Below are 26,840 nucleotides of genomic sequence, written 5' to 3'. Positions count from 1 at the left end.
ATTAAATATTATGTATATTGTATTTTTGTTATACAGTTGTGGCCATACGTTTATAAACCCATGCTAAAGTTGACTAAAAAGAGGAATAAAAAAAATCATCTTTTGGAAATTGATCTTAATGACTTAATTTAAAAAATGAGAAAAAAATCAAACTTTTAAGGATTTCCTTTCCTTTGTGAATGAATAATGTATCGTAAATTAAATAAATGTTCTTCCTTATAATACAGGGGGCATAAGTGACTACACCTCTATGTTAAATTCCCATAGAGGCAGGCAGATGGTTATTTTTAAAGGCCAGTTAGGGTTAGGGTTAGATCCTGGATCCATGGATCCAGGATACTATGCATCCTGATAAAGTTCCCTTGGCCTTTGGAATTAATCATCCTCACATACCCTTCACCATAACCCCCACATCATCAAATACCCTTCACCATACCCCCCACATCATCAAATACCCTTCACCATACCCCCACATCATCACATACCCTTCACCATACCTAGAGATTGGCATTGTTTTATTTCAGTTAGCCTAATAGCTGGTTTGATTTGCATTGAGAGATGATCTTATATAAAGTACCCCATTTCTCCATCTCCTCCTCCCTTCCTCTTTCTCACTGGTGTACTTCCAGTTTTTTACTTTGACTTTGTCTTGCTGTGACGCAGATGTTTCCTTTACGTTAAACATTTGGTAAGTAACACTTTTCAGCTGATTTTTGATCTTTCATTAAACTGTAAAAATGTGTTTAGTTGGAGAAGAGTTTAGTTTGGTTAGGGTTAACTGTAACAGTTATCAACTCATTACCCTAACAGCCACCATTTTCAGGATCACCAGCTGCTCTAACAACAGGAGCTAACCAATGCTAATTATGCTAACCATAATGGAGCTGTTTCCAAATCAATATTTGAGAAATGAAATGTAGCTCTGCTGACAAAGTGAGACAGGACTGGAGGTGATCTGTTAGTGTGAGGACGAGAAATGACTCATCAAACATTACTGAAACTCACTTATTATTCATATTTCAAACACACAACTCATGAAAGTCTCGAATATTTATTCTGTACTGCAGTAAAAGTACTAACACACACTGTCAAAGCCTACTGCGTTAGTACAAGTTAAGTTCTACTTTGCAGATAATAGGCCTACTTAGTTAAAAGTACACAAGTATTATCAGCTAAATGTATTTAGTCTATCAAAGTAAAAGTACAGAACTATTGTCAGCTAAAGTCATCAGTTCCACTTCCCTTCTTCTACTTCCCCTCAGCCCTAGATATTATGTAACAGCCTATTTCTTTTTTACAGTCATGAGCAGCAGAGAGTTGATGTTGCTGATCTTTATCTCATTAGATGGTCAGTTAGCTCCATCTAGTGGACAGGTAGTAGAAGTCCATCATCTGATTGGGGACAGCTTAAATCATCAGTGATAATTTGAAGGATGTGTCAGAACTTGTCAGACTACTTAGATCCACCTGGCGTCATGTATTGTATTCAAACCACGGCCATCTTCCAACTACTGAGACAGACTTGGTCTGTGTGTGTCTGAAGGAAAGAGCAGCTGATTCTCTGTTTTCTACAGTATCTGTGACATGTTAGAGAGGAATGAGAGACTAATGTGTCCTGTGATGAAAAGCTTGTTATAGTGACAGAGGTCATGTCTCCCAGCAGGTGAGGACTCTGCTATGAGTCAGTGTGAGGACAGAGAGGAGGGAGCCCCTCCCTCTAAAACCACTCTGTGTGGGGACCATGACAGCCAGACCAAAGCTCAAAGGTGAGATGATGATGATGGACTCTTCTCCAAGTTAGAGCTCAGCACTCACATCACTCCTCCATCAGGATTCACACTGAATATATATGTATATTATATGAAATACTATAGCAATTAGTCAACAAAGAGACGACTGATGAAAGATACAGCACTTACGCACTTCAGCGTTTAACACCAAATTCGTTTGGTCCCCCAAATCCTGGCTTTTTGTGAGGAAATTTGTTTATTTTACTCTTTTACTGTTATTTTATCCTATCAATTTATCATGTTGGAACTTGTTATTTTAATACCAACCTTCCAACGATGTAATTAGCAACCTGCTATAATCTTGCATTTTCACATACATGTTCATCAATATGCTCTGTCCCTATTCTAAATTAATAAATCTCAAATCTCAGATTACATTTTGGTAAACCGCTACTCATTCTCTGTCTTTGTTTGTATCAGGATGCAGCAACAGAAACCTGGACCTGAACAACCCAGCTGTGTGTCCATGAAGAGTGACTGGTCTATGGGTCGTCCTATTAACTTTAAAGATGAACAAGCTGCTGATGGAAGGTAAGAATTTAAAAGTAAACTTTGTTATTATCTGACTCTCAGAGCTTCATATTCGAGGTGGATGATGCCACAAAATGTGGTTTTGATCTGCTGCATAGTGATACCAGGACCAGAACATCCAGCAAGATACTGATATATTAATTAATAACAGCTAATTTACTTTTTGATGAACACACAAAAGTTACTCATCCACTGTCTTTGTTTGTATCAGGATGCAGCAACAGAAAGCAGGACCTGAACCCAGCTGTGTGTCCATGAAGAGTGACTGGTCTATGGATCGTCCTATTCACTTTAGAGATGGACAACCTGTTGATGAAAGGTAAGAATTTAAAAGTGAGCTTTGTTATAATATTTCTCTCTCAGAGCTTCATAGTCGAGGTTCAGTAATGCCACATAATGTGGTTTTTGGATGCCCAGTGATACCAGGACCAGAACCACCAGCCAGCTCTGAACTGCCAAACACCTTTCTTACGACTGAAAGTCCATACGTTTTCAGGAACAGAGTGCAGCACTAAGAAAAGTTCACATGTTCACAACATGATCTACTCTGAGACAGATCCATTTATAGTATTCATCCTGACACTCAATTCTCAAAATAAGACTTATATATCATTATTGATGTAATGATAAAACAGGGAAAATTTATTAATGTAACTAGTTAAAAGTATTATTTTTATCTTAAACTACTTTTCATTAGTCTGCAGCAAAGACCTGAACCAGGACCTGAACCCAGCTGTGTGTCCATGAAGAGTGACTGGTCTATGGATCGTCCTATTAAATTTAAAGATGGACAAACTGCTGATGGAAGGTAAGAATTTAAAAGTGAACTTTGTTATTACCTAACTCTCAGAGCTTCATATTCGAGGTGGACAATGTCACAACATGTGGTTTTGATCTGCTGCATAGTGATACCAGGACCAGAACATCCAGGAAGACATTGATATTTTAATTAATAACAGCTAATTTACTGACGCACAGTGGAGAGCCATGTGTCCTGAGTTTTGAGGTTATTTCTGCATGCCATGGGGAGACAGTCTTTGATTTACAAATCAGATTTTAAAATCTCACAGTGACCCTTTTGGTCAAAAAAACTGAAACCAGAAGTTATAATTGATGAGCTGTAAAGTTGTGAGTTTGATCATGAGTCCAATAAAATCTGATAGATGAGTAGCCGATGACATACTGATTGAATACATACCTGATACCATATGGGAACACCTTTTGTAAGCTGTGTGCAGATTTGAGTACTTGAATGTCAGTAAACTTGATGTTTTCTCCAGAGATCAATTGGAGAGCTCAGAGGGCCTCGATGGTCAGTCTGCCCAGCTGCATCAAACAGACCTGGACTCCATATTTATGGTGTGTACATGTACAAACACAGGTTTCACTATTAACCACAGATTAAATGCTAAACTACCATTCAGATCCCAACAGTCTCCATGCTGTTCTGTCCAGACCAGCATACCTTCAGCCTGATGAATCATATGTTGTGTTCTTTATAGAGGTGTGTGCAAGATTAAAACGTTACAATATTCTAGTTGAGGTTAAAAGTTTTCTCGTGATATCAGTACACAAGTGCAGAATTACGTTGGTAGGCCTACTACCGAGGACTAATTCACTTTAACTAAATCTGTGCCAAATTTCTGTACCTTAGAGCGTCTTTCACAGAGAGCTGGGCTTAGCTTGGACACACACACACACACACTCACACAAACACACGCAGCGGTGTGGTTTAGACAGAGAGTTACACTGCCTCTGTTATTTGTTAAAGTCACAGTGAGACACGGCAATGCCGGTAAAGGGGACACAAGTGTGGTTACCATTTCAAAACTTCATGCAGACAGCGTTTGCTCCAATATCATATAATATCATATAATAGCTAATGATTAACTAACAAGTGGAAGTTGGTGACTGACTGACAGGCACAAGACAAAAGCGTTCATATGCCCTTGTGATAGACTGACAGGCTGGACGTTTTTACTCACCACTGTCGCACTAAATGCTTGCTCTTGGGCGAATTATTGGGTCTTGTATCTGTAAATTGTCCTGTTGATAACTCTTGTTATGATTTGATATTATAAATCAAATTGAATTGAATTATTAGGTCATAAGAAGTTAGTTATACAGGAGAGAAGCTATTTGAGTTTGTGGCAAAACCTTTCAAGGTGCTCATTTTTCATTTCGTGACTTTCGTTTTGAATAAAAGTCATATTTCATCATTTAGGTTTTCTTCAAAATAGTGTTAAAAACTCGTCTCATTTTCATGAACCCAATCTCGTGTCTCATCTTGTGAGCTGAGTGTCACATCACAACCCCAGTTCTTTCCATTAAATGTTCAGTTTATTGTTCTGTTTCAGTTGCTGGAGGAGAACATCGTCACCTTTGTGAAGAACGAACTGAAAAAGATCCAGAAGGTTCTGAATCCAGTTTACCCAGAATTCTTAGAGAGTCAGAAGAAGGCTGAGGATGTGTTCGACGGTGAGGATGAAGAGCAGAGAAGGAGCAACAGAGAAGCATTTCTAAAGATCACACTGCACTTCCTGAGGAGAATGGAGCAGGAGGAGCTGGCTGACCGTCTGCAGAGCAGTAAGATGATTTAACAGATTAATCATGATGGAAAGAGTAAATGGAAGCAAAATGTGAGAAGTGTATATTTCCAAACTATGCTGTAACTAAACTGCACACATTTGCATCAGATCAAAGGCTGTTTTTCTTCAAACTGATACAGCCTTAAATTTTTAGATTCTCTGATTTAATTTGTTGTTTGTTTGTTAGGTTGTTCAGAAACTCGTGTTGCAGTATGCTGCCCTAAATTCAAGTCCAACCTGGAGAAGAAGTTCCATTGTGTGTTTGAGGGGATTGCTAAAGCAGAAAACTCAACTGTTCTGAATAAGATTTACACTGCAATCTATATCACAGATGAAGGGGCTGCAGAGGTCAATGAAGAACATGAGGTCAGACAGATTGAAACAGCATCCAGGAAACCAGACAGACCAGACACAACAATCAGACAAGAAGACATCTTTAAAACCCCCCCTGGAAGAGATGAACCAATCAGAACAGTGATGACAAAGGGAGTGGCTGGCATCGGGAAAACAGTCTTAACACAGAAGTTCACTCTGGACTGGGCTGAAGGCAAAGCCAACCAGGACATCCAGTTCATATTTCCATTCACTTTCAGAGAGCTGAATGTGCTGGAAGAGAAAAAGTTCAGCTTGGTGGGACTTGTTGATCACTTCTTCAGTGAAACCAAAGAAGCAGGAATCTGCAGGTTTGAAGAGTTCCAGGTTGTGTTCATCTTTGACGGTCTGGATGAGTGTCGGCTTCCTCTAGACTTCCACAACACTGAGATCCTGACTGATGTTACAGTGTCCACCTCAGTGGATGTTCTGCTGACAAACCTCATCAGGGGGAAACTGTTTCCCTCTGCTCACCTGTGGATAACCACACGACCTGCAGCAGCCAATCAGATCCCTGCTGAGTGTGTTGACATGGTGACAGAGGTCAGAGGGTTCACTGACCCACAGAAGGAGGAGTACTTCAGTAAGAGATTCAGAGACAAGAAGCAGGCAAGCAGAATAATTTCCCATATCAAGACATCACGAAGTCTCCACATCATGTGCCACATCCCAGTCTTCTGCTGGATCACTGCTACAGTTCTGGAGAAGGTGTTGAAGACCAGAGTGGGAGGAGAGCTGCCCAAGACCCTGACTGAGATGTACATCCACTTCCTGGTGGTTCAGTCCAAACTGAAAAATGTCAAGTATCATGGAGGTGCTGAGACAGATCCACACTGGAGTCCAGAGAGCAGGAAGATGATTGAGTCTCTGGGAAAACTGGCTTTTGAGCAGCTGCAGAAAGGCAACCTGATCTTCTATGAATCCGATCTGACAGAGTGTGGCATCGATATCAGAGAAGCCTCAGTGTACTCAGGAGTGTTCACACAGATCTTTAAAGAGGAGAGAGGACTGTATCAGGACAAGGTGTTCTGCTTCGTCCATCTGAGTGTTCAGGAGTTTCTGGCTGCTCTTCATGTCCATCTGACATTCATCAACTCTGGAGTCAACCTGCTGTCAGAAGATCAATCAACATCCCTGCTGCCTAATGCCTTCAGTGTCAAACCTAAAGTAAAACGTCTCTATCAGAGTGCTGTGGACAAGGCCATAGAGAGTCCAAAGGGACACCTGGACCTGTTCCTCCGCTTCCTCCTTGGTCTGTCACTGCAGACAAATCAGACTCTCCTACGAGGTCTGATCACACAGAGAGTAAGTAGCTCACAGACCAAAAAGGAAACAGTCAAGTACATCAAGATGAAGATCAGTGAGAATCTGTCTGCAGAGAGAAGCATCAATCTGTTCCACTGTCTGAATGAACTGAATGATCGTTCTCTAGTGGAGGAGATCCAACAGTCCCTGAGTTCAGGAAGTCTCTCCACAGATAAACTGTCTCCTGCTCAGTGGTCAGCTCTGGTCTTCATCTTACTGTCATCAGAAAAATATCTGGATTTGTTTGACCTGAAGAAATACTCTGCTTCAGAGGAGGCTCTTCTGAAGCTGCTGCCAGTGGTCAAAGCCTCCAAAAAAGCTCTGTACGTGCACTATCCAGATTAAATGCAGTTTTTCTTTCATTAGGGCCCGAGCGCTGGCAGCGCGAAAGGCCCTATTGAAACTGAAGGAATTATTTATCTGGCAAATGAATTGCCTTTTTGAGGGGCTTTACAAAAAAAACTCACCACAATTGGCGGTCGCATCAAGTCTGGTGAACATTTACGTATTCTATGCTCATTAGAGCCATGTCCTAAACCCAACAGAAAGGCCGCCATTCTGAATTGAAAGTTCCAAATTAGTGCGATTTTGGCCATTTCCACATGTCGTACTTTAACGAACTCCTCATAGAGATTTCATCCGATCAACTTCAAATTTGGTCTGTGCCATCTTAAGAAATTAAAGATAAAAAATTGTTAAAAGAAAAACTTTTCGTCATAGGGCATGGCTGTGGTGGGGCGGCCATTTTGTGCGTTTCGCCATCGAAACAGGAAGTGGGTGTAACTCAAGAGTACATTGTCCAATTGGCTCGAAACTTTTCATGATTCATAACACTCTAACTCTGAGGACATTTACTGGACTAAATTGAATTAAAGTCATGGTGCCCCCTAGTGGCAACAGGAAGTAGGCCTAAAAGTCAAGGTGCTATACTTTAATGAACTCCTCCTAGAGATTTCATCCGATGGACTTCAGATTTGGTCTGTACCATCTCAACTCCTTAAAGATGAAAAACAAAAAACTTTTTGTCAAACGTGTGGGCGTGGCATGGTGGTCAGTTTGAGTGTTTAGTGATGAACAAGAAAGTGGCTGTAACTACAGTGTACATTGTCATATCTGCTTGAAATTTCACACAATCAACAAGAGTCCAGGCATGAGGACATATACAGGCCAGTGTCCCCCGCTGGCAACAGGAAATCAGCCTTATATGACAAACATCATCCGATTTACATGAAACTTTTAATGTGTTTACAAGAGCTGCCCCCTATACTTTAACCCAACCACTTACCCAGGCCATGCCCCCTTTCATAAAATTTGAACCTTTTAAGGTAGAGTCTTTTGTGAAGTGTCATTGAACTCAGCAGAGAGTTCATTCTTCATTGGTGATGGCCCGCCCCCTATGCTTTAGCCATGCCTCCTTTTATAGCTAATGACCAGAGATGGGAAGTAACGAAGTACAAATACTTCGTTACTGTACTTAAGTAGATTTTTCGGATATTTCTACTTTACTTTAGTATTTTTTTTTGTGGCGACTTTTTACTTTTACTCCTTACATTTTAACACGAATATCGGTACTTTCTACTCCTTACATTTTAAAAATTGTCTCGTTACTTTAGTTTTGTACAAGAGGTCGTAATGTCGGAGAATAAGCGCGGACACGCCTCACACCGTGCGGTAGCGTCGCCACACAGAAAAAGTGAGAAAAAAGAAGAGAGACTGCTGTCCGGAGGATAATCAGTTGAGATGGTGTGTGTGCGTCCTTGAGAACTGTAAGTCGTATAACTTCTGTTGTCAGTTCATTTAAGCCTGTTGTTGTATTGGTCTATAGTTCCTGCGCATATTAAAGTAGGTTAGCTATGATTTAGTTGTTTGTGTTCTTCACCTGTTAGCTAGGTTTCACGTTGCTTGTAAAGCATCAAAAGAGAGAAGTTGTCTCTGTCCGTGTTTTTACAGACACACCTGGGGGAAGGGTTTGAAACTTAAATACGGTCCTAATCTAGTCCTCACTAACAAGTTTCAAATAATTTCGCTGGAGTTACCGTTATTATTTTTCACGTGATCAATACCGAATTCAATCTAATTGGATGGGAATATACTGTAGGCTACGTTGCATATTCAACGCACTCAAGACAACATCTACCCCAGTAGATTCGGCGCATTCTGCATTAATTGCGGCAAATAATTGCAGCTTGATGGTGGTAACGTTAGCACTAGTAGTATGGACGGCGGCATGATTGAAAATGAAGAAAACAGAGATCCCAGAGATTAGGCAGACAAGCAGCAAGACATTCCCAATCATCCCTGGCCTTATCTGAGAGAGATGTTTGAGATAGGCTAGGAGGCATCAAGTATGACTCCTGGACAATGCTGTGTGTAACCCTAAAAGTATGGGGAACTTCTTAATTAATCTATGTTTAGTAATTCATATTGTATCCTTTATTTTCTTTCTATATTTGAGCACACACACATACATGTAGATTCCTTTAAATGTTAAAGGGGACGATTAAAAGAGAAACTGGATCTGTGAATTCTCACAGAATCACAATTGAATTCATATCTTGCTACTCAGTCAGAATCTTATTAAGCTGGAGTCCCAGTCTCTGTCACAATAATCATATATGTGATGTTTGGCAGACATCCATTTAAAATGTAGACAATGGCATATAAAGAGCCTGGTTTTATGTCCACTGAAGTTTCTCATCTTGCACTCTAGTAACGTATGTGGTCCAGGTAGCTTTGCATAAAAAGTGGTTGTCATTCGCAAGGCTACTTTTACTTTTATACTTTAAGTACATTTCAAAGCCTGTACTTTGTTACTTTTACTTAAGTAAAGAAGTTAAATCAGTACTTCTACTTTTACCAGAGTATTTTTTAACACAAGTATCTGTACTTCTACTTAAGTACGGGAAGTGAGTACTTTTGCCATCTCTGCTAATGACCCATTTTATGTAGACTATTGTGTGAGGTATTATTGAACTCAACAGAGAGTTCTGTTTTCATTGGTCAGAATTTGTCAGAATTTGTTTTTGTTTGGTTGAAACTGTGTTCTTATCTGTTGCTGATTCCTCTTCAGACTGAGTGGCTGTAACTTGTCAGAGAGAAGCTGTGAAGCTCTTTCCTTAGTTCTCAGCTCCCAGTCCTCTTGTCTGAGAGAGCTGGACCTGAGTAACAATGACCTACAGGATTTAGGAATGAAGCATCTGTCCTCTGGATTGGAGAGTCCACACTGCAGACTGGAAACTCTAAGGTTGGTGCTCAGCTATTTAAAAATGATTAACCTCTAAGTTGTTATTTTCTTCATATATTAATTATTGGATTGACCTTTCTATGGAATGTCTTTTAGGTTGAGTGGCTGTACATTGTCAGAGAGAAGATGTGAAGCTCTGCCCTCAGTTCTCAGCTCACATTCCTCTAGTCTGAGAGAGCTGGACCTGAGTAACAACAAGCTGCAGGATTCAGGAGTGATGCTGGTGTCTCCTGGATTGAAGAGCCCACACTGCAGACTGGAAACACTTAGGTTGGTGTTGACTTAATTAAAAAGTATCGTCCTCTGACCGGTTATTTTCTCCCTATGCTAATTATTGGATTGACGTTTAATTGAATCCTTTTCAGACTGAATGGCTGTGACCTTTCAGATAGAAGCTGTGAAGCTCTGTCCTCAGTTCTCAGCTCCCAGTCCTCTAGTCTGAGAGAGCTGGACCTGAGTAACAACAAGCTGCAGGATTCAGGAGTGAAGCTGGTGTCTACTGGATTGAAGAGTCCACACTGCAGACTGGAAACACTTAGGTTGGTGTTGAGTTAATTAAAAAGTATCGTCCTCTGAGCGGTTATTTTCTCCCTATGTTAATTATTGGATTGACATTTTATTGAATGCCTTTTAGACTGAGTGGCTGTGACCTTTCAAAGAGAAGCTGTGAAGCTCTGTCCTCAGTTCTCAGCTCCCAGTCCTCTAGTCTCAGAGAGCTGGACCTGAGTAACAACGACCTGCACAATTCAGGAGTGGAGCTGGTGTCTCCTGGATTGAAGAGTCCACACTGTAGACTGGAAACTCTCAGGTTCGTTCATATCTTTTCCGATTTCTTTCCCTACAGTTTCACAGTAATTTACTTCAACACTGCTGTCATAAATATCGATACCTCTACATGTGAATTTGTTATGATTACATTACTTGTAATCAAAATCTAGCAAGTCAACAACTCTGCTAACCGCCAGCCCAAAGTGCAACACAACAAGACATAGCAAGCCAGCTAATATTACTTAATAGTCCAACAACAAGAAGGCCAGCTTGCTGTCCTGCCCTTTTTTGTTTCGCGAAACTCTCTGCAATGACTAAAAGCAAGTCAGAGTTGACTGGCAGCAGCTCGGTTATTCTCTTCTGTTCTCTTTAAGGCTTCCTTTACTCTTTTCAGCTTACCTTCTCTACACCCTGAGGAAGGCTCAAGCTGATGTGACTCACTACGTTGTATGTGTGTATCTGCATCTGTACACGGGGGAAACCAGACCGAATCAGGATAGGCATGTCCACATCACAGACAGAAACATAGAAGCCCACAGCAGTTATCAGGAGTTCTGCTCTTTCTTAAACTTGTTTTAACTGTGATCGTATAGTAGAAATTGTTATTTTTAACAAAAGTATGACAATACATGTCTTACAATACCTTGTCTCTCTCACAGTAAGGTATGAAATAAATTAAATAAAACCTTCTAAGGCCTTTCTGCTGTATAAAAATAAATTTTTCACGTAATTAAAGTCAACAGCAAACATCAAAGAAACCAGACCAAATCAGGATAGGCATGTTGACATCACAGACAGAGACATAAAAGTCCTACACAATGCACAGTAAGTCAGAACGGATGAATAGCATTAAACACACTGCAAAATAGGCTACATTTAGCATTCAGCTCTGAGCCTAAAATTAGTGACTCACTAATTATGCTGGGTTTTTACAGGCAGCTTCAACAACAGCAGAACAGAGCGATTAAATGCATTCCCAGTCAAAAATCTATAGTAGCGTAAACCTACTTCATTATCCAGCTGCTGCAATAATTATGCAGAGGAGGATAAACCAGTCTCCACAAAATCATCTGATGTGTATTTATTTTTTGCTTTAGAATGTAATCACAGCAAACAATTATAAAATAAGGTTTATTTCTCTCTCTCTTTCTCTACTGGACAATGAAAATGTCAAGTACACTGTAAAATGTAATTAGTTGACCTTACTTAAAAAAAGTATGCAAAGTCGTTGCCTCAAAAAAATTAAGCAAAGTAATCTTAAGATTAGTGAGTTAGAAAAGCTTGTTTATTTTAAGTGTGCCGTACTAAATCAAGTAGTACCATTAACACGGTTCTTTTATGTTCATGTAACTTAATAGCCATGCTTAGTGTTAACTTAATTTTTTCATTCTGTGTGGATTGCTTGATACAAATTTAACCCCACTTAGAATTACTAAATACCTACAACTTAACAAGTTTAATTCCGCTCACTCATTTTTCAAGTTCACTTAAATTAAAGAAACCAATTTCTTTGAATGGGTCCTTGTTGCAGCTGCCCAGGTTTGGGTACAACCTGTGGCCTTTTCTCTCCCCCATTTCTTATCTATTTATGCTGTTACTATCTAATAAAGGCAAACCCACCACAAACATATACTTTAAAAGAGTCGAACACTCACTGGGTTGATTCAGCTCCATTACAACATTTATTCAATGCACATTCAAGTACAAAACAACTATTAACTATTAACCAGGTAAACACCTGATAACTACAGGACTTCAGTGCATGCAAAATCAATGCATTTCTGATCAAAACTTACAACAGTAAGTACAACAAATGCTTTTGTGTCCCAAAGTGAGCAGTCCAATGATTAAACCAACACAAAGAAAAATATCACTCCTTGGGGTTTGTATTTGTACTACATTACAACTATTAAAAGTTTTCCCAAAACACAAATGTAAACAGGACAACTTTGCCAGGTTCTTTTTCTGACATTGTCATCTAATAACAACTAACAACTCTTTGCAAGAAAAGGTGGCGCTATTTTACCATTAGCATACCTGCATAACATGGTACAGACTTTAATGGAATTTTTTTTTATTGAGATCGTAAATAAACAAGAACAGTTGCATGAAAGCATCAAACTGTCTCTGATAACTAGGGTTGGGCATCGAGAACCGATTCCTACTTGGAATCGTTTCAAAAATTACGATTCCATTGGAATCGTTTCTTTATTGAAATCGTTTGTAATCGTTTGGAGGATTTGGTTTCAAATCTGATCATGGGTTCCAAATTTAACATGCGCAAGTTTTGGTTTCCGAAGCGGCCAGGCGCCTGTTGTGTTGCAGCCATGGAGCCCAGTAAGTGGTGCTCTAGCGTGGCTTTAGTTTACATTGAAAAAGCCCTGTAAAACAGCAAACCACGAGTGAATCAAAATAAAACTTTCCTCGTATTTGTGAAATAAGAATGTGACCCGTTTCAACTCCACCACTCAAAGAATCAGAATTGAGGATTGATAAGAACCGGAATTGGAATCAGAATCGTTAAAATCCAAAGGATGCCCATCCCTACTGATAACAGGAGAACATTAATAGCTGCAAAGCTTACAAAGTGCTATCTGACAGCTGATGGCTCTTTACTGTTCTAACCCAGAAGACTGTTCTTCAGAGTTAACAGTTTTGGTGGAAGGTTTTTCTTTCCCAGTCCAAGCATCACAGTCTGAATGAAGTTGAGTGTATTTGCCATGCATTTTGGGTAATCCAAATGCAATGCATATGTAAGCCCAAACAACAGACAAACTGCCTGAGGCAAGTTTTTAATATGATCCATGACAATACCTCCCTCCAGAATGATGGCAGTGGAGATGGGCTGGAGGTCCACTGAGCTTTGACCCTCGTGAGGACTATCTTCACTGACAACTGTCGGCACACCAACAGTGATGCATTCTAGGGCCTCATCTCTCGCTGTATCCTACAAAGACACACATTCTTCAGCATTGCAATGTATGCTATTCTAAAGCATTCATTTTTAGTGTTGTAATGTTATCAGAGAATATGGCTTTTCACACTGGATTGTTACAATAAAGCCAACAAAATATATTTGGTATGGTTAAACTAAAGCTATGGAGATACAGACAACCTAGACTCCTACTCCTTAGATTTGAAATTAATGAATGTGTATAAACGTTTATGTGGCAAATTGTATTTTTATTTACTGGCTGTTTACATATCTGTCAGATTAGTTGTGGAGGTATTGCTATACAAAATATATCAATCACTGTACAAAATGTATATTGTATTGAGCAGCTATAATTACATCTTCTATGTCAGTAGTAGTATAAAGATGGCGGTTTTGCGCGTGCATGTGTGACGTCATCTCACACGCACACGCAAACCTGCCATGCCAACTGATGATATGTGCGTGCGTGATGACGGCGCGGCCGCACGTCGTTACTCGCGATCGCCATCTAGTGGCTGAATATGTTAGTGCATCTAATCGTCGAAGCTGCGCACGCATCTAGCGGATGTGATGACGTCGCGGTCGAACGTCGGCACCCCGCGAGCGCCATCTAGTGGCCGAATATGGTAGTGCATCTAATCGTCGAAGCTGCGCACGCATCTAGCGGATGTGATGACGTCGGCGGTCGAACGTCGGCACCCGCGCGCCCATCTAGTGGCCGAATATGGTAGTGCATCTAATCGTCGAGCTGCGCCGCATCTAGCGGATGTGATGACGTCGCGGTCGAACGTCGGCACCCGCGGCGCCATCTAGTGGCCGAATATGGTAGTGCATCTAATCGTCGAGCTGCGCCGCATCTAGCGGATGTGATGACGTCGGTGTCGCGGTCGTCATGGTTTACGTGGGGGTGAGGCATCATTTACATTTTTGTAAAAAAAAAAAGGTGTTAATACGTCTGATAGACCAATGGTTAGCTGTTAAGAATGGGTTTGCTATTGGTTTGATTTTAAAAACGCCCTACAGGGTGGGGTTTGTGGTGTTTAAAACCCCTTGTTTCAAGGCTGTCTGCTCACTTTTTTTATCCACCATTTTTAGCTGTTCTGCTAGCTCGCTTGCTGCCTCGTTTTCTCAGACTTCCTCAAAGTACTCTGGAGTTTTCACTTTTTTAATTCTTTTTTTTTTGGGAAAAAGCAAAGAGGAATCGTTTTTCAGCCATGGCTTTCCCCGCATTTGGACAACAATCTGGATCATCTTTTGTTGTGAAGAAGGTGAGACATCTAGAACAGGAGCCACTACATTTGGTATGCGCCTAACCCGCCAAAAAGAGCTATGGGGATGCGGTGAGACTGATACTGGAACAACATGCAGTTTGAGTCAGGCCCCTCGAAAGAAGCGATTCCGTTCGGAGATCTTTCCTACAAGCATGACTGAGCCATGTACATCTGATCTGGAATATGTCGGTGTCAATGGATACCGTTATTCAATTCAATACAGTGCAGGATACGTAACATTAGCTGTTTACACTAGTGTTGCTGTAGAACTATCTAGCAAAGCCAAAACAGCCTGTACAATTTCTGTGAAAGACTGGGGCCTTTTGGTGTGTTGTCTCTCTAGACCTTGATAATCCTGGCTTGCCTGAGCTGGTGTATGTGTCTCAATGGGACAGTCGTGATGGCTCTAGTATCTATCGTGTGGAAGCAGACCGTTTCACTAGGCCTGCAGAGGATTTTATTTTCCTTAGCGTATGCAGTGAAAGGGAGAAGTTAGTTGCTACCCGCGGTCATGAAGAATGGAAGTTAAAACCGTATCCTGTATCTAACGAGGAATACAACAAATGGTTTTAAAATGTGTTCTTTATACAATGGTGTGACTGGGAGATTTTGAAGAAACAGTTTGACACCATCGACTATGTCATCAGAAGAGACAAATTAAGGAGTTCTTATGAGAACATAAGAAAAGATTGATATTTGGGGACACTGACCAACAGTCTCTGCCCATGCCACGGAACCTATACAAACCTAAAATCATCAGACACAAAGACTAGCAAAACGGTGGGTCTAATTTGTATATGCTAATTATTTGCCAAAATAGTTAAAATGCTTTTCTTTTCTTTCTTTTTTCATGCTACTGTGATTGTAATGTGTTATTTTTTTCTTCCCAGAGGATCTGGAGTGGTTTCATTCAACCCCCTCAGGTACTCCTCCTAACACCCCTGGTCTATTTGCACCCCTAACGGCATCCGGATCTCCTCAACCCCTTTCATCATTGTCTCAATCGCCACCTCTATCGTCCGGAACACTTCCGCCCCCCACCTACACCTCCTCTGCCACCATCTCTATTGTTTGGGGCACTTCCCCCTCAGACATGTGCATATCAAGCTATACCCTCAACAACTGCTGTATTACAACAGGGAGGTGTTGCTGATTGTTCGGACACAGAGGCCTGATCAGACTGATGGTGTGGTGTCATCTTTGTTTTATAGATAGCGTTAAAACAGCTTCTCTACATCTTCTTAACATAGTTCTTTACAAGTATTTGGAAGAGCTTTGTTCGGGTGTCAGATCAATCATCCAAGCCAGAAACAGCATGCCTGTTTACAGGGGCTACCAGAACACTTCTACACTGTCCACTTTGAACAGCTTATGAAAAGACTACTGACTGATAAATTCATTGGTGTCGTTACAACGTTTTCTGTCCTTGAAACATCTCACGGCTGATGAGGGTAGAATCAGGGGAGTATCTGAAACAGTTTTGTACGAGTTGAAAACGTCTGAAGATGTTACGACTAAAATCAGTGCTATGTATGACTCTATGATAGGGAATGATCTTGTCAAAATAGCCAGAAATTAGAGAGATTGGTGACTATTGGAGAGATTTATATGCTAGAAAAAACTAACAGGGTGAAAATATGGGGAATTGTTTATGTGTAATGTATAACCATATCAGTGAGCGATACCACGTATCGCATTTATCTGGTTATTTTAGATCAAGCCATTGCTAATAATGTGAACGATGTTGAAAAATACCAATGTAAGAGTGTCGATGTAGATCGTACAGTTGTGAGTAGGTTAGGAAAACTGATGGTGATTGTAAGGAGACAACATAGCACCCCTCCTTGGGAGGATCTGTTGCAGATGTTATTATCAATGTTAATGACACGTGAGAGCATAGTGGAAACATTTTGTGATGTCATAGCCAACATTACGCGTAATTTTAAGATGCTGAAAGTTTATCACCTGCTTACTATGTATACAATGCTTGTAGACACCGTGAGTTTGTATGTGCAAGAGAAAAACAGTATAACGATGTCTTACAGGATTTGCAAAAACTGCATATATTCATAATCAGTAAAAGCAATGTATCCGTATTAGCCAATATGCTATCTATGATAGAATAGGTTTCACTGTCTTCATAACTGTCATATGTAGGACTGTGTGAGTGTGTTTTGTAAAAATAAAAAGAATGACATAACTCTAATGTGTTCACTTGTGTTTTAAATTAATCATGGAGAAGGTTATGCACAAAATATACTATGATCCGTCCAACCCAGGAGGGTTAGGAGGTGTACAGAGGCTCCGTGATTCCGTCAAAGAATGTACCGGCTTGTCTCCAACTATCCCCACGGTTAAAAAGTTTCTACTGAGGCAGGATGCATATACACTGCACGCCCCTGCATTGAAACACTTCCCAAGAAACAGAGTGATTGTTAATGGTATCGATAAGCAATTTCAGGCTGATTTGGTCGATATGTCTGAATATTCAACGGAAACGATAATGTGCAGTATTTATTGACATGTATTGATGTGTTTTCTAAATATGCCTGGGTAATATGTCTTAAAAACAAATCGGGGCCTAGCGCGTGACAAGTGCCTTTAAGGAAATATTGGAACAAGGGCCCATACCCCAGAAGCTTCAAACAGACTCTGGAAAAGAATTTTATAATAAGGTTTTTCAAAAATTGATGACACAATATAAAATTCACCATTTTTCCACATCGAACGAAACAAAAGCAAGTGTTGTTGAGCGTTTCAATAGGACTTTCAAAACCAGAATGTGGAGATATTTAACGGCTGTTAACTCGCGCCGCTATATTGAGGTAGTACAAGATATGGTTGCTGCTTACAACTCTGCATACCATAGGTCAATAAAAATGGCTCCGTCCTCCGTATGTAAAGACAATGAGAAAACTGTCTTTAACACTCTGTACAAACTGAAACCACATGGAACAGTGCTGTTTAAATTTCAGATGGGGGACACCGTTAGGATATCAAAGCACAGAGGCGTTTTTCGTAAAGGTTACGAACAGACGTTTACAGATGAGTTTTTACAATATCAAAACGTATGGGTAGAACTCCTCCTGTTTATATACTGAAAGACAATAGTGGGGAGCCGGTGACAGGTACCTTTACGAAGCCGAGTTACAGTCTGTAATTGTAGACAAAAACAAAGTGTTTAAAATTGAGAAAGTGCTGGCTCGAAGAAAACAGGACGTAAAAGCTTGTACTTGTGAAATGGTTAGGATGGCCTCAGAAATTCAATTCATGGCTCTCTGAAAAGACATAGTTGATGTAAGATAAAAGCTGCTGTACCAGTCAATATTAGTCATTGTGTTTTGTTAGTGAAAGGTAATTGGAGCTATGAATAAGAACGGATTTTTGTTACGCTGCCTAGTAATGCCTCACAATTAGTTTATCCAAATAATAAGTTTTGGCAATTCAGAACAAAACTGGCTAAACCACTCATATTACAAGAGCCGTTATGAAGTTGGTCTTATTGAAATTCAATACCCCAGGGTCTGGAATAGTTTCACTGAGAATGATGCCAAGGTTGATTTCATCGACCGCGAAAACGAAAATGTTCAACAAGCTAAGGCTAACAGTTGGTTCTTATAATACGATCGACAGCATTGTTAAGGAATATAATATGAAATGTGCTGCTAACCCAACCCTAGCCCACTACTATGACACACAATCCTATCACTAATAAGATTCTTTTCCGCGGAGGAGACGGTTGGAATATTGTGTTTAAAGGGCGTCTGGCCGAAATTCTTGGGTTCATTCCAGACTCTGTGTTCGAAATTCACATTGGCCCTCATTTAAAATGTGCAGCTCCACAACCCGGCAGACATTCATGGGGGTCGTTATAATATATTTATTTATAGTGACATTGTGGACTACCAGCTAGTCGGTGATAGTCATGTACCCTACTCCGTTGTATAAATATCTCTGATGAGAACAACCGTATGCCCACTCTAAGTTACGACAGTCCTCACTACACATCGTTGGCACGCTCGAGTATTACTGATATTCAAATAGAATCTGACGACGATCAGAACCAACACATCCCTTTCTCATACGGAAAAGTAATTGTCAAACTACATTTTAGACCTGTGAAACAGCATTGAAATGATGAGGAAAGCGTACACATCCGATGATGGAAGATATATGCACTATTACATGAATCAAGCTGGTGGAGAGTTGCCGGGATTCATAGGCTCCAGCACACAATATTGGACATGGATTAGGGGGATATTCAGAAATTTATTTTGAATGGCTGTCCCCCTTTAAAAAGGGTTTAATATAGCCAAACCTCATCTGAAAACAGCAGCAAGTGGTTTTATTGGTGATGTTGTGACTAATGTCAGGAATGCCGTGGCATCCAGACAACAGGGAAATGGGTTAATGGTGTACAGACGCAAAGCATTAAAAGAGCCCCACCAGGATGTGGGCGTTAACCGGATTATGAACAAAAAGCATAAAAACGCCACCAAAAACGAAGGATTGTCAAAGAAGGCGCATCTGTCAGCGCGGTAGAGCTCCGAACCGGGCTCTCTGGCCCTGACAAAAGACATATTTTAATTTTACAGAATCAATCATGGCGTTTATTCATAATCAGTCCGAAGAGTGTGTGAAGACAGAATTGGATCTGTTTACAGTACCGTTACACACACAAACATCTATCGAAAAATCAACATTTGTAGAAATCCCCCGATGTCAGCTCTAACGCGAACGCCGGTCCTATTGAATTTTTCATTTCGGCTAGCGGAGAGGGATTATCTAGACCTTAACGATTCATACTTGTATACACGTGTAAGGATTACAAACCCTGATGGCACATTGTTGGCTAACGCAGCTGATGTAGGTTTTATAAACTATCCTGGATGCAGTCTTTTTTCCGAAGTAGATATAATGTTGGGTGATAGACTGATCACACAGTCTTAAATACGTTATCCTTATAGAGCCCTTATAGAATGTCTTCTGAATTATGGAGAGGACACGTTGGCTACACAATTTAGCCCAGGGCTATTTTGTAAGGACACAGCTGGCAAAATGGATGAGACATCTATCACAGGCGATAATGAGGGGTTGGCACAAAGGGGTGAATACACATCCAGAAAGCCATATTGTGGAATTAATAGCACCAGTACATGCAGATTTGTTTTTCAAGAAAAACTATTGCTAAATGGTGTTGACATGTCTTTGAAATTCATCCGTTCAAAAGGCGACTTTGTACTAATGACCCTGGGAATGTCCAATTCGCTGTGAAAATAATGTCTGCTAGTCTATTTGTCAAGAAAATAACAGTTGCCCGAACTGTAAGACTAGCTCATAGTCGTGCCTTACAGCATACTAATGCAAAATATGCTATTGACAGAGTATCTCTAAAAACCTTCTCAATACCTACAGGCACCCGTGTTTTGCAACCAAGAAAACCTGTTCATAGGACAGATTCCTAAATTTGTAGTCATAGCTTTCGTAGATAATGAAGCATACACAGGATCGTATGCCCGTAACCCCTTTAATTTTGGAAACTATAATACAGAATTTATTAGCCTTTATGCAGATGGACAGCCTCACCCAGCCCGTCCTTTTCAGCCCTTTTTCAAAGAGGACAATATGTGCGGGAATATTATCAACTGATTGAATCAACAGGAGCGCCATTTAAAAGACCGATCACTAGCCATAACACGATCTGATTTTGGGTCTGGTTATACGCTATTTTGTTTTAATTTGGAACCCGACGGTGGGGGTCAGGAAAGCGTTTCACTGATTAAAACCGACAGCGTTAAGCTGGAAGTCGGTTCAGAAACCCCTTCCGAGGACTGTGATATATCTGCTATTCCGTTTTGATTCTGTAATCGAAATATCTAACAGAAGGCAAGTCCTATTGGATCATTACTAAAGATGAATACGATAGAACTCACTAGCGTACTCAGAAAAGAATGAATAGAGACACAAATTTCTTAGGAGTAATGCCATGTGATCATCTCCCAAAAACCGTAGTTTGTAAATTACCCGCTATGTTAGTTGTAAATACACAGCCCAGTAATATGCCCGGTGAACACTGGCTAGGTATTTACATTACAGAGAACAAGCATGGTTTGTTCTTTGATAGCTTTGGACATCCACCTACCTTTTTTCCTCAGGAAATTAGCAATTTCCTCTTAAAAAACAGTGTGGAGATGTGCCATTCAGCAAAACAAGTTCAAAATAATTATTCTACAACATGTGGACAGCACTGTGTTTTCTTTTTATGTCACATTCAGAAAAAGATTCCTTATACAAAAGTATTGAGCATGTATGGGGCCAATCTTGTATGCAACGATACAATGGTTAGTCATTTTGTTAGCAGAATACATCCAGATGTGTGTCATGATCAGAAATTTAAATGTGTACAATGTTCATGCGCAGAATGTGGAATATACATGTCTTACGATGTCTCAATTTTTGCATTCCTTTTTTATTTTTTAAAACAAATTATACAGGAAAAATGCATTCAATAGATAAAATTAATGTAAAACATTCATTTAATGTCACAGGTTTACATACAACACAGCATTTTCATATGCCTGAAGAAATTACCCACTCAATGGAGAAAAAAAATTTAATAAAAAAATATAAAATGTATGTCACAAGTTAACATACAACACAGCATTTTCACATAGTTGAATAAAGAAAAAAACACCTGAATAGAAAAATAATAATAAAAAACAGATTTAAAAATAAATTTATGTAAAACATTCATTTAATGTCACCAGTTTACATACAACACTGACTTTTCGCATAGTTGAATAAAGAAAACACACCTCAATAGAAAACACATCTCAATAGAAAAATAATAATAAAAATAGGTTTAAAAAGTAAAATATAAAAATTAGTGTAATAATAAAAAATAATAAAAATAGGTTTAAAAAGTAAAATATAAAAATTAGTGTAATAATAGAAAAGATTAAAAACTAGCCCAACGAGTCTTAGTAATGGATGGTGTAATACTAAAGGTCCTAGGAGTACTAGTTTGCGTAAATCAGATGCCGTTTGTGTATTAAATACAGGGGCCATTCTTAATGCTCTAGGAGTCGCGGGGGATCGTAAAGAAGCCATCATAGGTGTTTTGTGTATTACTTCCAGATGATGTATCTGTTTTAAAAGCCTCAATAGAACGGTGCCCTTGTGTTTGGGATTACGGATATTGGCACATTTAAACTAGCTAACGTTTTTAAAAATATGTTTCCACCCTTTTGGTCTAGAAGCGGTCTGCAACATTATTATGGGCTGTGACACTTTTCAGCAGATCATACAGATGACTACCTGGCACATTCTTATTTCCAACAACTATTTCCCCTTGATCTGTCCAAGATATCTGGTCATTGTGTCGGGATAATGAATCCAATATGTATTCCGCATTTCTTTTGTTTCTTATAGGCATATGTTTCAACACTTCTGTTTTTAACATATTTTCTTCTTCATCTTTTGAATCCTTTGAATCAACTTCAGGCATTGATAATGTAATCACACGTTTCTCGCGTTCACCCTGTTTTATCATGACCAGGTACCTCTGTAGAATACTTGAATATCTTTTAGCTTTTTCATATACATCAATGTCCTGCTGTTTCAATATATCACTCATGGCTCGGTCCAATTCACTTTGTACAGACTGCCGCAGAGATACATTTGAGGAGTCCGATGTTTGAGGATGCTGTAATGCTGCTAATTGATTTTGTGGAACCAAAAACATTTTCTGAGTGTGTTCCATCTCAACTCCTGTTGATAAGACTTAGCTATGAATGGGATAGCAGCCCCCAGTAGAGGCAGTAGAAACCCTCCTGTTTGATTGATTGTCTTTTTTTTTTTTAAATGTTTAACTTTTTTATCAGCTATCAGTCTAATAACTTTCTTCTTTTTCTTTAACAGCTTGTACTGAATATTAGACAACGGTATGTGACCTTGTAAGACATTCAAAGATATTTCACAAAGGGCATTAATAAAGTCTGGACTAGCGTTGCTCACAATGACACCTCGCTCCGGGGTGATGCCTTATGTAGCATGTCTAACAATGTAAAATTCCTCTCCATTCGGTTTGACATTATTACACCTTTTTCTAGGAACGTATACAACCTGCTGTGGGGATATCAGAGCGGTTCTGAGTCTTAAAATATCGGGGTTGTGGTTTTATAATCTATCAATAGATAGCCAAAGGTGTAACTAGTTGCATCGTTAAAAGCCTCTAAAAATATTTACTATTACCGGGGAACATTTGGCGTGCCAGTAAGCTTATCTGATGTTGATCTCTAGCATTTTTGAAAATAATCATATAGTTTGTATTCAAACTGATTGTACGACTAGCTTTACCTTGAATAAACAGATTCTGCACTAGATATATACAACTAAGACGTCTATGATGGACATACTGGGTGAAAACATTTTGAACTTCCAAATTATCACTGGCTTGATTCATTAAATCGTCTATAATGAGCAAATTATTCTTAGTAGTAGGCAAAGAGTGTTTACGTTGCGAGAACGATTCGGGGAGACTGTACAAAGTTTATATTCAACGTTTTAGTAATTGATGTATGTATGTTTGCCAGCATGAATAGATGTATACAATGTTATCGATTTTTTGTGAAATAGCATACGACATGTTTTCAATAATGTCTTTGACAAAGTATGTTTTTCCACAATTAGAGGGACCACTCATACAAAGGCTGAAAGGGTGTTGAAGCCTACCATCAAATCCTGAAACATCCCTAGTAGCCATAAGGTACAGTTGTATAGTCTTGGACCCGCGTCGTTTATTTAAAACGACCTGTACTTCCTGGTGAGTGTATGCGTTTTTGAGATGGAACTGTTTTTGCGTGGCGTTATTGTGAAGGCGTTGTGGTCAGATGGTTAGGAGGCTGCGGCTGCTTGGTCACAAAGGATTGAACAAGCCCAATTAACGATTCATGTGTAACCACTTTGGCATTTGTGGCATTGAGGGTTACACTTGCATTTAACCTGTGTATTTCCTTGGCGGTCCTATAAGCATAGCATTTAGGACCCCGAGTATAAACTCAGTTATATAATCTTCGGTAGGAGCCCCACAGACTTGGAGGCTATTTAGTTCATCCGTTAAATCGCCAAGGTAAGGACCTAGAGGTTGGATCCACTTCGCCGTCTCTGCTTGTGAACAGAATGCTGTCAGTGTCAACATATAAAATACGTTCCTGCAGTTTATCCAACAAATCATATAGCTCCATCGCGAGCATAGGCTGTGGTCATGGCCCCTATAAAAACATTCACATCTTTTACTCTGGATCGGACCCCCTCTGTGTATGCGCCATTGGACAATCGCTACTTCTGGTGAGATGAATGAGAACTGGCGAACATCAAAAGTGTCGCTGAACATGAGCTGTGTGAAGCCGGGATGGTTCGGTTATGAGCTCAGCAGTAGTCATGTTACTTTCGCGCGAAATTTGCCCCAAAGACTATTCAGAAGCAATTTATTTGTATGCCTGACAGCTTTGTTAAAACATATCTTGGTGGGTTCAAGACAGGAATGCCTCGTGTGCATAATAGTCATCTATGTACTTTTGTTTTTCGTCTTCCGCGTTTTGATATGCCGGGGGGTATCCTGAAGCTTCTTGCTCTACGTTTAAGAAATGTTTTAACATAGGCTTTAAAAGCTGATCAGTTTTTTTCCGGGAAATGCCAAACTTCAGCAATGGAAACAATCTTATACCCTTTCTCTATGGCTTTCTGTAATTCAAGCGTCACTCAAGCGCCAGACAACAACCTCTCTTGATGCGCTATGTGTGCATGGTGTTGTTTGATTCATCTCAACGGCACACGCCGCAATAGGAACATCAGTTTACCGTTACGGTGGTAGGGCAACACAGGGTGATACAGGCCTCCTGCTGCGGTGCTACTGTACATTTCATACTACCAAAGTATTTGTTTATGTCATCAAAATCCTTGTGTATTATTTGGGGGTGTCCTATTAGGATACTCTTTTAGACTGAACAGTTGGGTACAAACTTGTGAAATCGTAGTATCTGATCTTTTCATCATTTTCTACCTTGTGGTACAGTTTCATTGCATTGTAAGCGCCTCCAAAGAGGGATTCTGCGGATTGAGGCGCCCTTGCTTTTCATATGTTAACATGAACTCCTTAACGTCTGGGTGGATTTGTGTCCACAGACCGTCTCCAATCACATTCCCACATCACCACAACTTTTAGCTGATGCTTATTTTTTAGAGCAGCCACTCTGTTATGGAACTCAATGCACAGATCACCCTGTGTTTTTTTGTTTTTTGGTGAGGAGGATTGATTTCACCTGGCACTTATCACAGCCGTAAGAAAGCAGCCATTAAATTCATAACATGTTGTGTGTGCTCAATATTATCGCCATCTACAAAGAACTGACCAAATGACTTTTCACCTCTGTTCAGAGCGTGCTGTATGTCAAGCCCTCTCTATCTGCAACATACTCAGCCACTGTGTTGAAACATCAGAACATGTCTTGTTTTTGCCTAAGGTAGGCCCCCGTTATGTCAGAGCAACAGAATCTTTGGGGGAGAAACAACGTTTTAAATACACCCATACATGGAGGGACGCCAATGTAGCGTTATGCAAACGGGTCTAGGCCTGCAATTCGTGGAAGCCTCTCTGTATATTTTGCATGCTTTAATCAAAACCCGTTACACCGTTAACACAGTCGCTGAGCTCTTTTTCGAGAAGTCAAAAGGTGTTGCCGCCGGACCGTAGCATTCACCACTCATGAGCGTTTTCTTAAATCACTCATAGCATCATCACCATATAGAGCTGGTGCAGGATACAGGACCAATATAATTCTCATTCTCTCGCTTGTTAAATTCGTGTGGGAAGAAGCCTTTGAGAAGATCCGGAGAACCCCATGGCTGCCGGTGTTTTAGATAGAGCCATAGGGATAAAGCTAACGAATCCGATCCAGCGTTGATTGAAAGTAGAATCGATCATCAGAAGCACCCTAGAACCGGCGCATCGTAATAGTTGGACAAAGTTTCTGCTCACCAGATACTCTAAAACTATATAACTGTCAAAACCTGATGCATTGTGTGCTATAAAAGTATAGCCTCTGTATTTCTCCTGTCTGTAGTTCTTAATGAATGATGCGACACAGTTTGTTGTTTTAAGTAGCAGTTTTGACCGTCCATATCCATAGCATACAAAATTAGCTTCATAGGCCCACATTGTCGCGATGTTTGAAATCGTAAAAGATATACTTATCACTACTTTCTTTGCGTTCGACGGGCTGTATATATGAAGAGTGCATGGCGCTAAGGCTCTCTACAATGTAGGCATTTAGGTTTTTTTTACGGCTATTATTGGTTACCCCGACACACTATATGTTGCGTATTAGGACTGCAATATTTGATTTTATTGCAGAATTATAAGCCCGTGTTTGTCGGGTTTTATGGTTTTCAAAACACTGTTGCGATTTGCATATCGTCCACATATATTGCATTTAATGGTATTGTCAGGTATACAATCAGTGCCTTACACATTACAAAGCCCAACTACAAATGTACCCCAGAAGGGTTCTGGTAGATCTTGCTTAACACCCATACATAAGCGTCTGACGCCCCAAAAGCCGTTTTATTTCACGATGAGATAATAATGTTAAGTCATGCAAATACAACCATGCTGTTTTTCACATCTGGTTGGTCGTGCGTTTGAAGATCGTGGGTTTTTACATCCGGCTACATGATGGAATATCACAATTTTTCATTTCAAATGTTTCTGAAATCTGTCAACATCAGAAGAAGCGAAACCTTATGTGTGTGATCAAAACCCAAATCACTATGCAGATGTAGCATAATTCATCTTCTCATCATCGACCATCTGCTATTCACGCCGTATTAATGCCAGGCAGAGAGAGAGAAAAGCAGAGATTATGTCGTTACCAGTGTTATTCTTGGGGTTATACAAAGCATTACCTTTTTTCTGACAATATTTGATCGTAACCAATGCTTCCTAGTTTTCGACGTCTCCGGTACCCCTCCCGACAT

At 40.0% G+C, this 26,840-nt stretch overlaps 2 protein-coding genes across 2 annotated transcripts in view; both read left to right on the top strand.

The window, feature by feature from the left end:
* The window catches only part of LOC120544624 (NLR family CARD domain-containing protein 3-like), an 83,749-nt gene that overhangs the window by 4,270 nt on the left and 52,639 nt on the right, over nt 1–26,840 (top strand). The gene's annotated exons all lie outside the window — the stretch shown is intronic.
* LOC120571637 (NACHT, LRR and PYD domains-containing protein 12-like) overlaps nt 697–26,840 on the top strand; it is a 47,751-nt gene continuing 21,607 nt past the window's right edge. Inside the window, exons 1-11 of the mRNA XM_039820697.1 lie at nt 697–1,766; nt 2,211–2,321; nt 2,533–2,640; nt 3,019–3,129; nt 3,602–3,680; nt 4,679–4,907; nt 5,097–6,909; nt 9,657–9,830; nt 9,927–10,100; nt 10,196–10,369; nt 10,465–10,638. Coding sequence (XP_039676631.1) covers nt 1,678–1,766; nt 2,211–2,321; nt 2,533–2,640; nt 3,019–3,129; nt 3,602–3,680; nt 4,679–4,907; nt 5,097–6,909; nt 9,657–9,830; nt 9,927–10,100; nt 10,196–10,369; nt 10,465–10,638 — 3,236 coding nt within the window. The 5' untranslated portion in view covers nt 697–1,677. The remainder of the gene's footprint in view (nt 1,767–2,210; nt 2,322–2,532; nt 2,641–3,018; nt 3,130–3,601; nt 3,681–4,678; nt 4,908–5,096; nt 6,910–9,656; nt 9,831–9,926; nt 10,101–10,195; nt 10,370–10,464; nt 10,639–26,840) is intronic.

The sequence above is a fragment of the Perca fluviatilis genome, chromosome 2 (assembly GCF_010015445.1).
Source record: "Perca fluviatilis chromosome 2, GENO_Pfluv_1.0, whole genome shotgun sequence".
Classification (NCBI taxonomy): Eukaryota; Metazoa; Chordata; class Actinopteri; order Perciformes; family Percidae; genus Perca; species Perca fluviatilis.
Note: the sequence above shows the minus strand (reverse complement) of the source record. Positions and strands in the feature narration are given on the sequence as shown.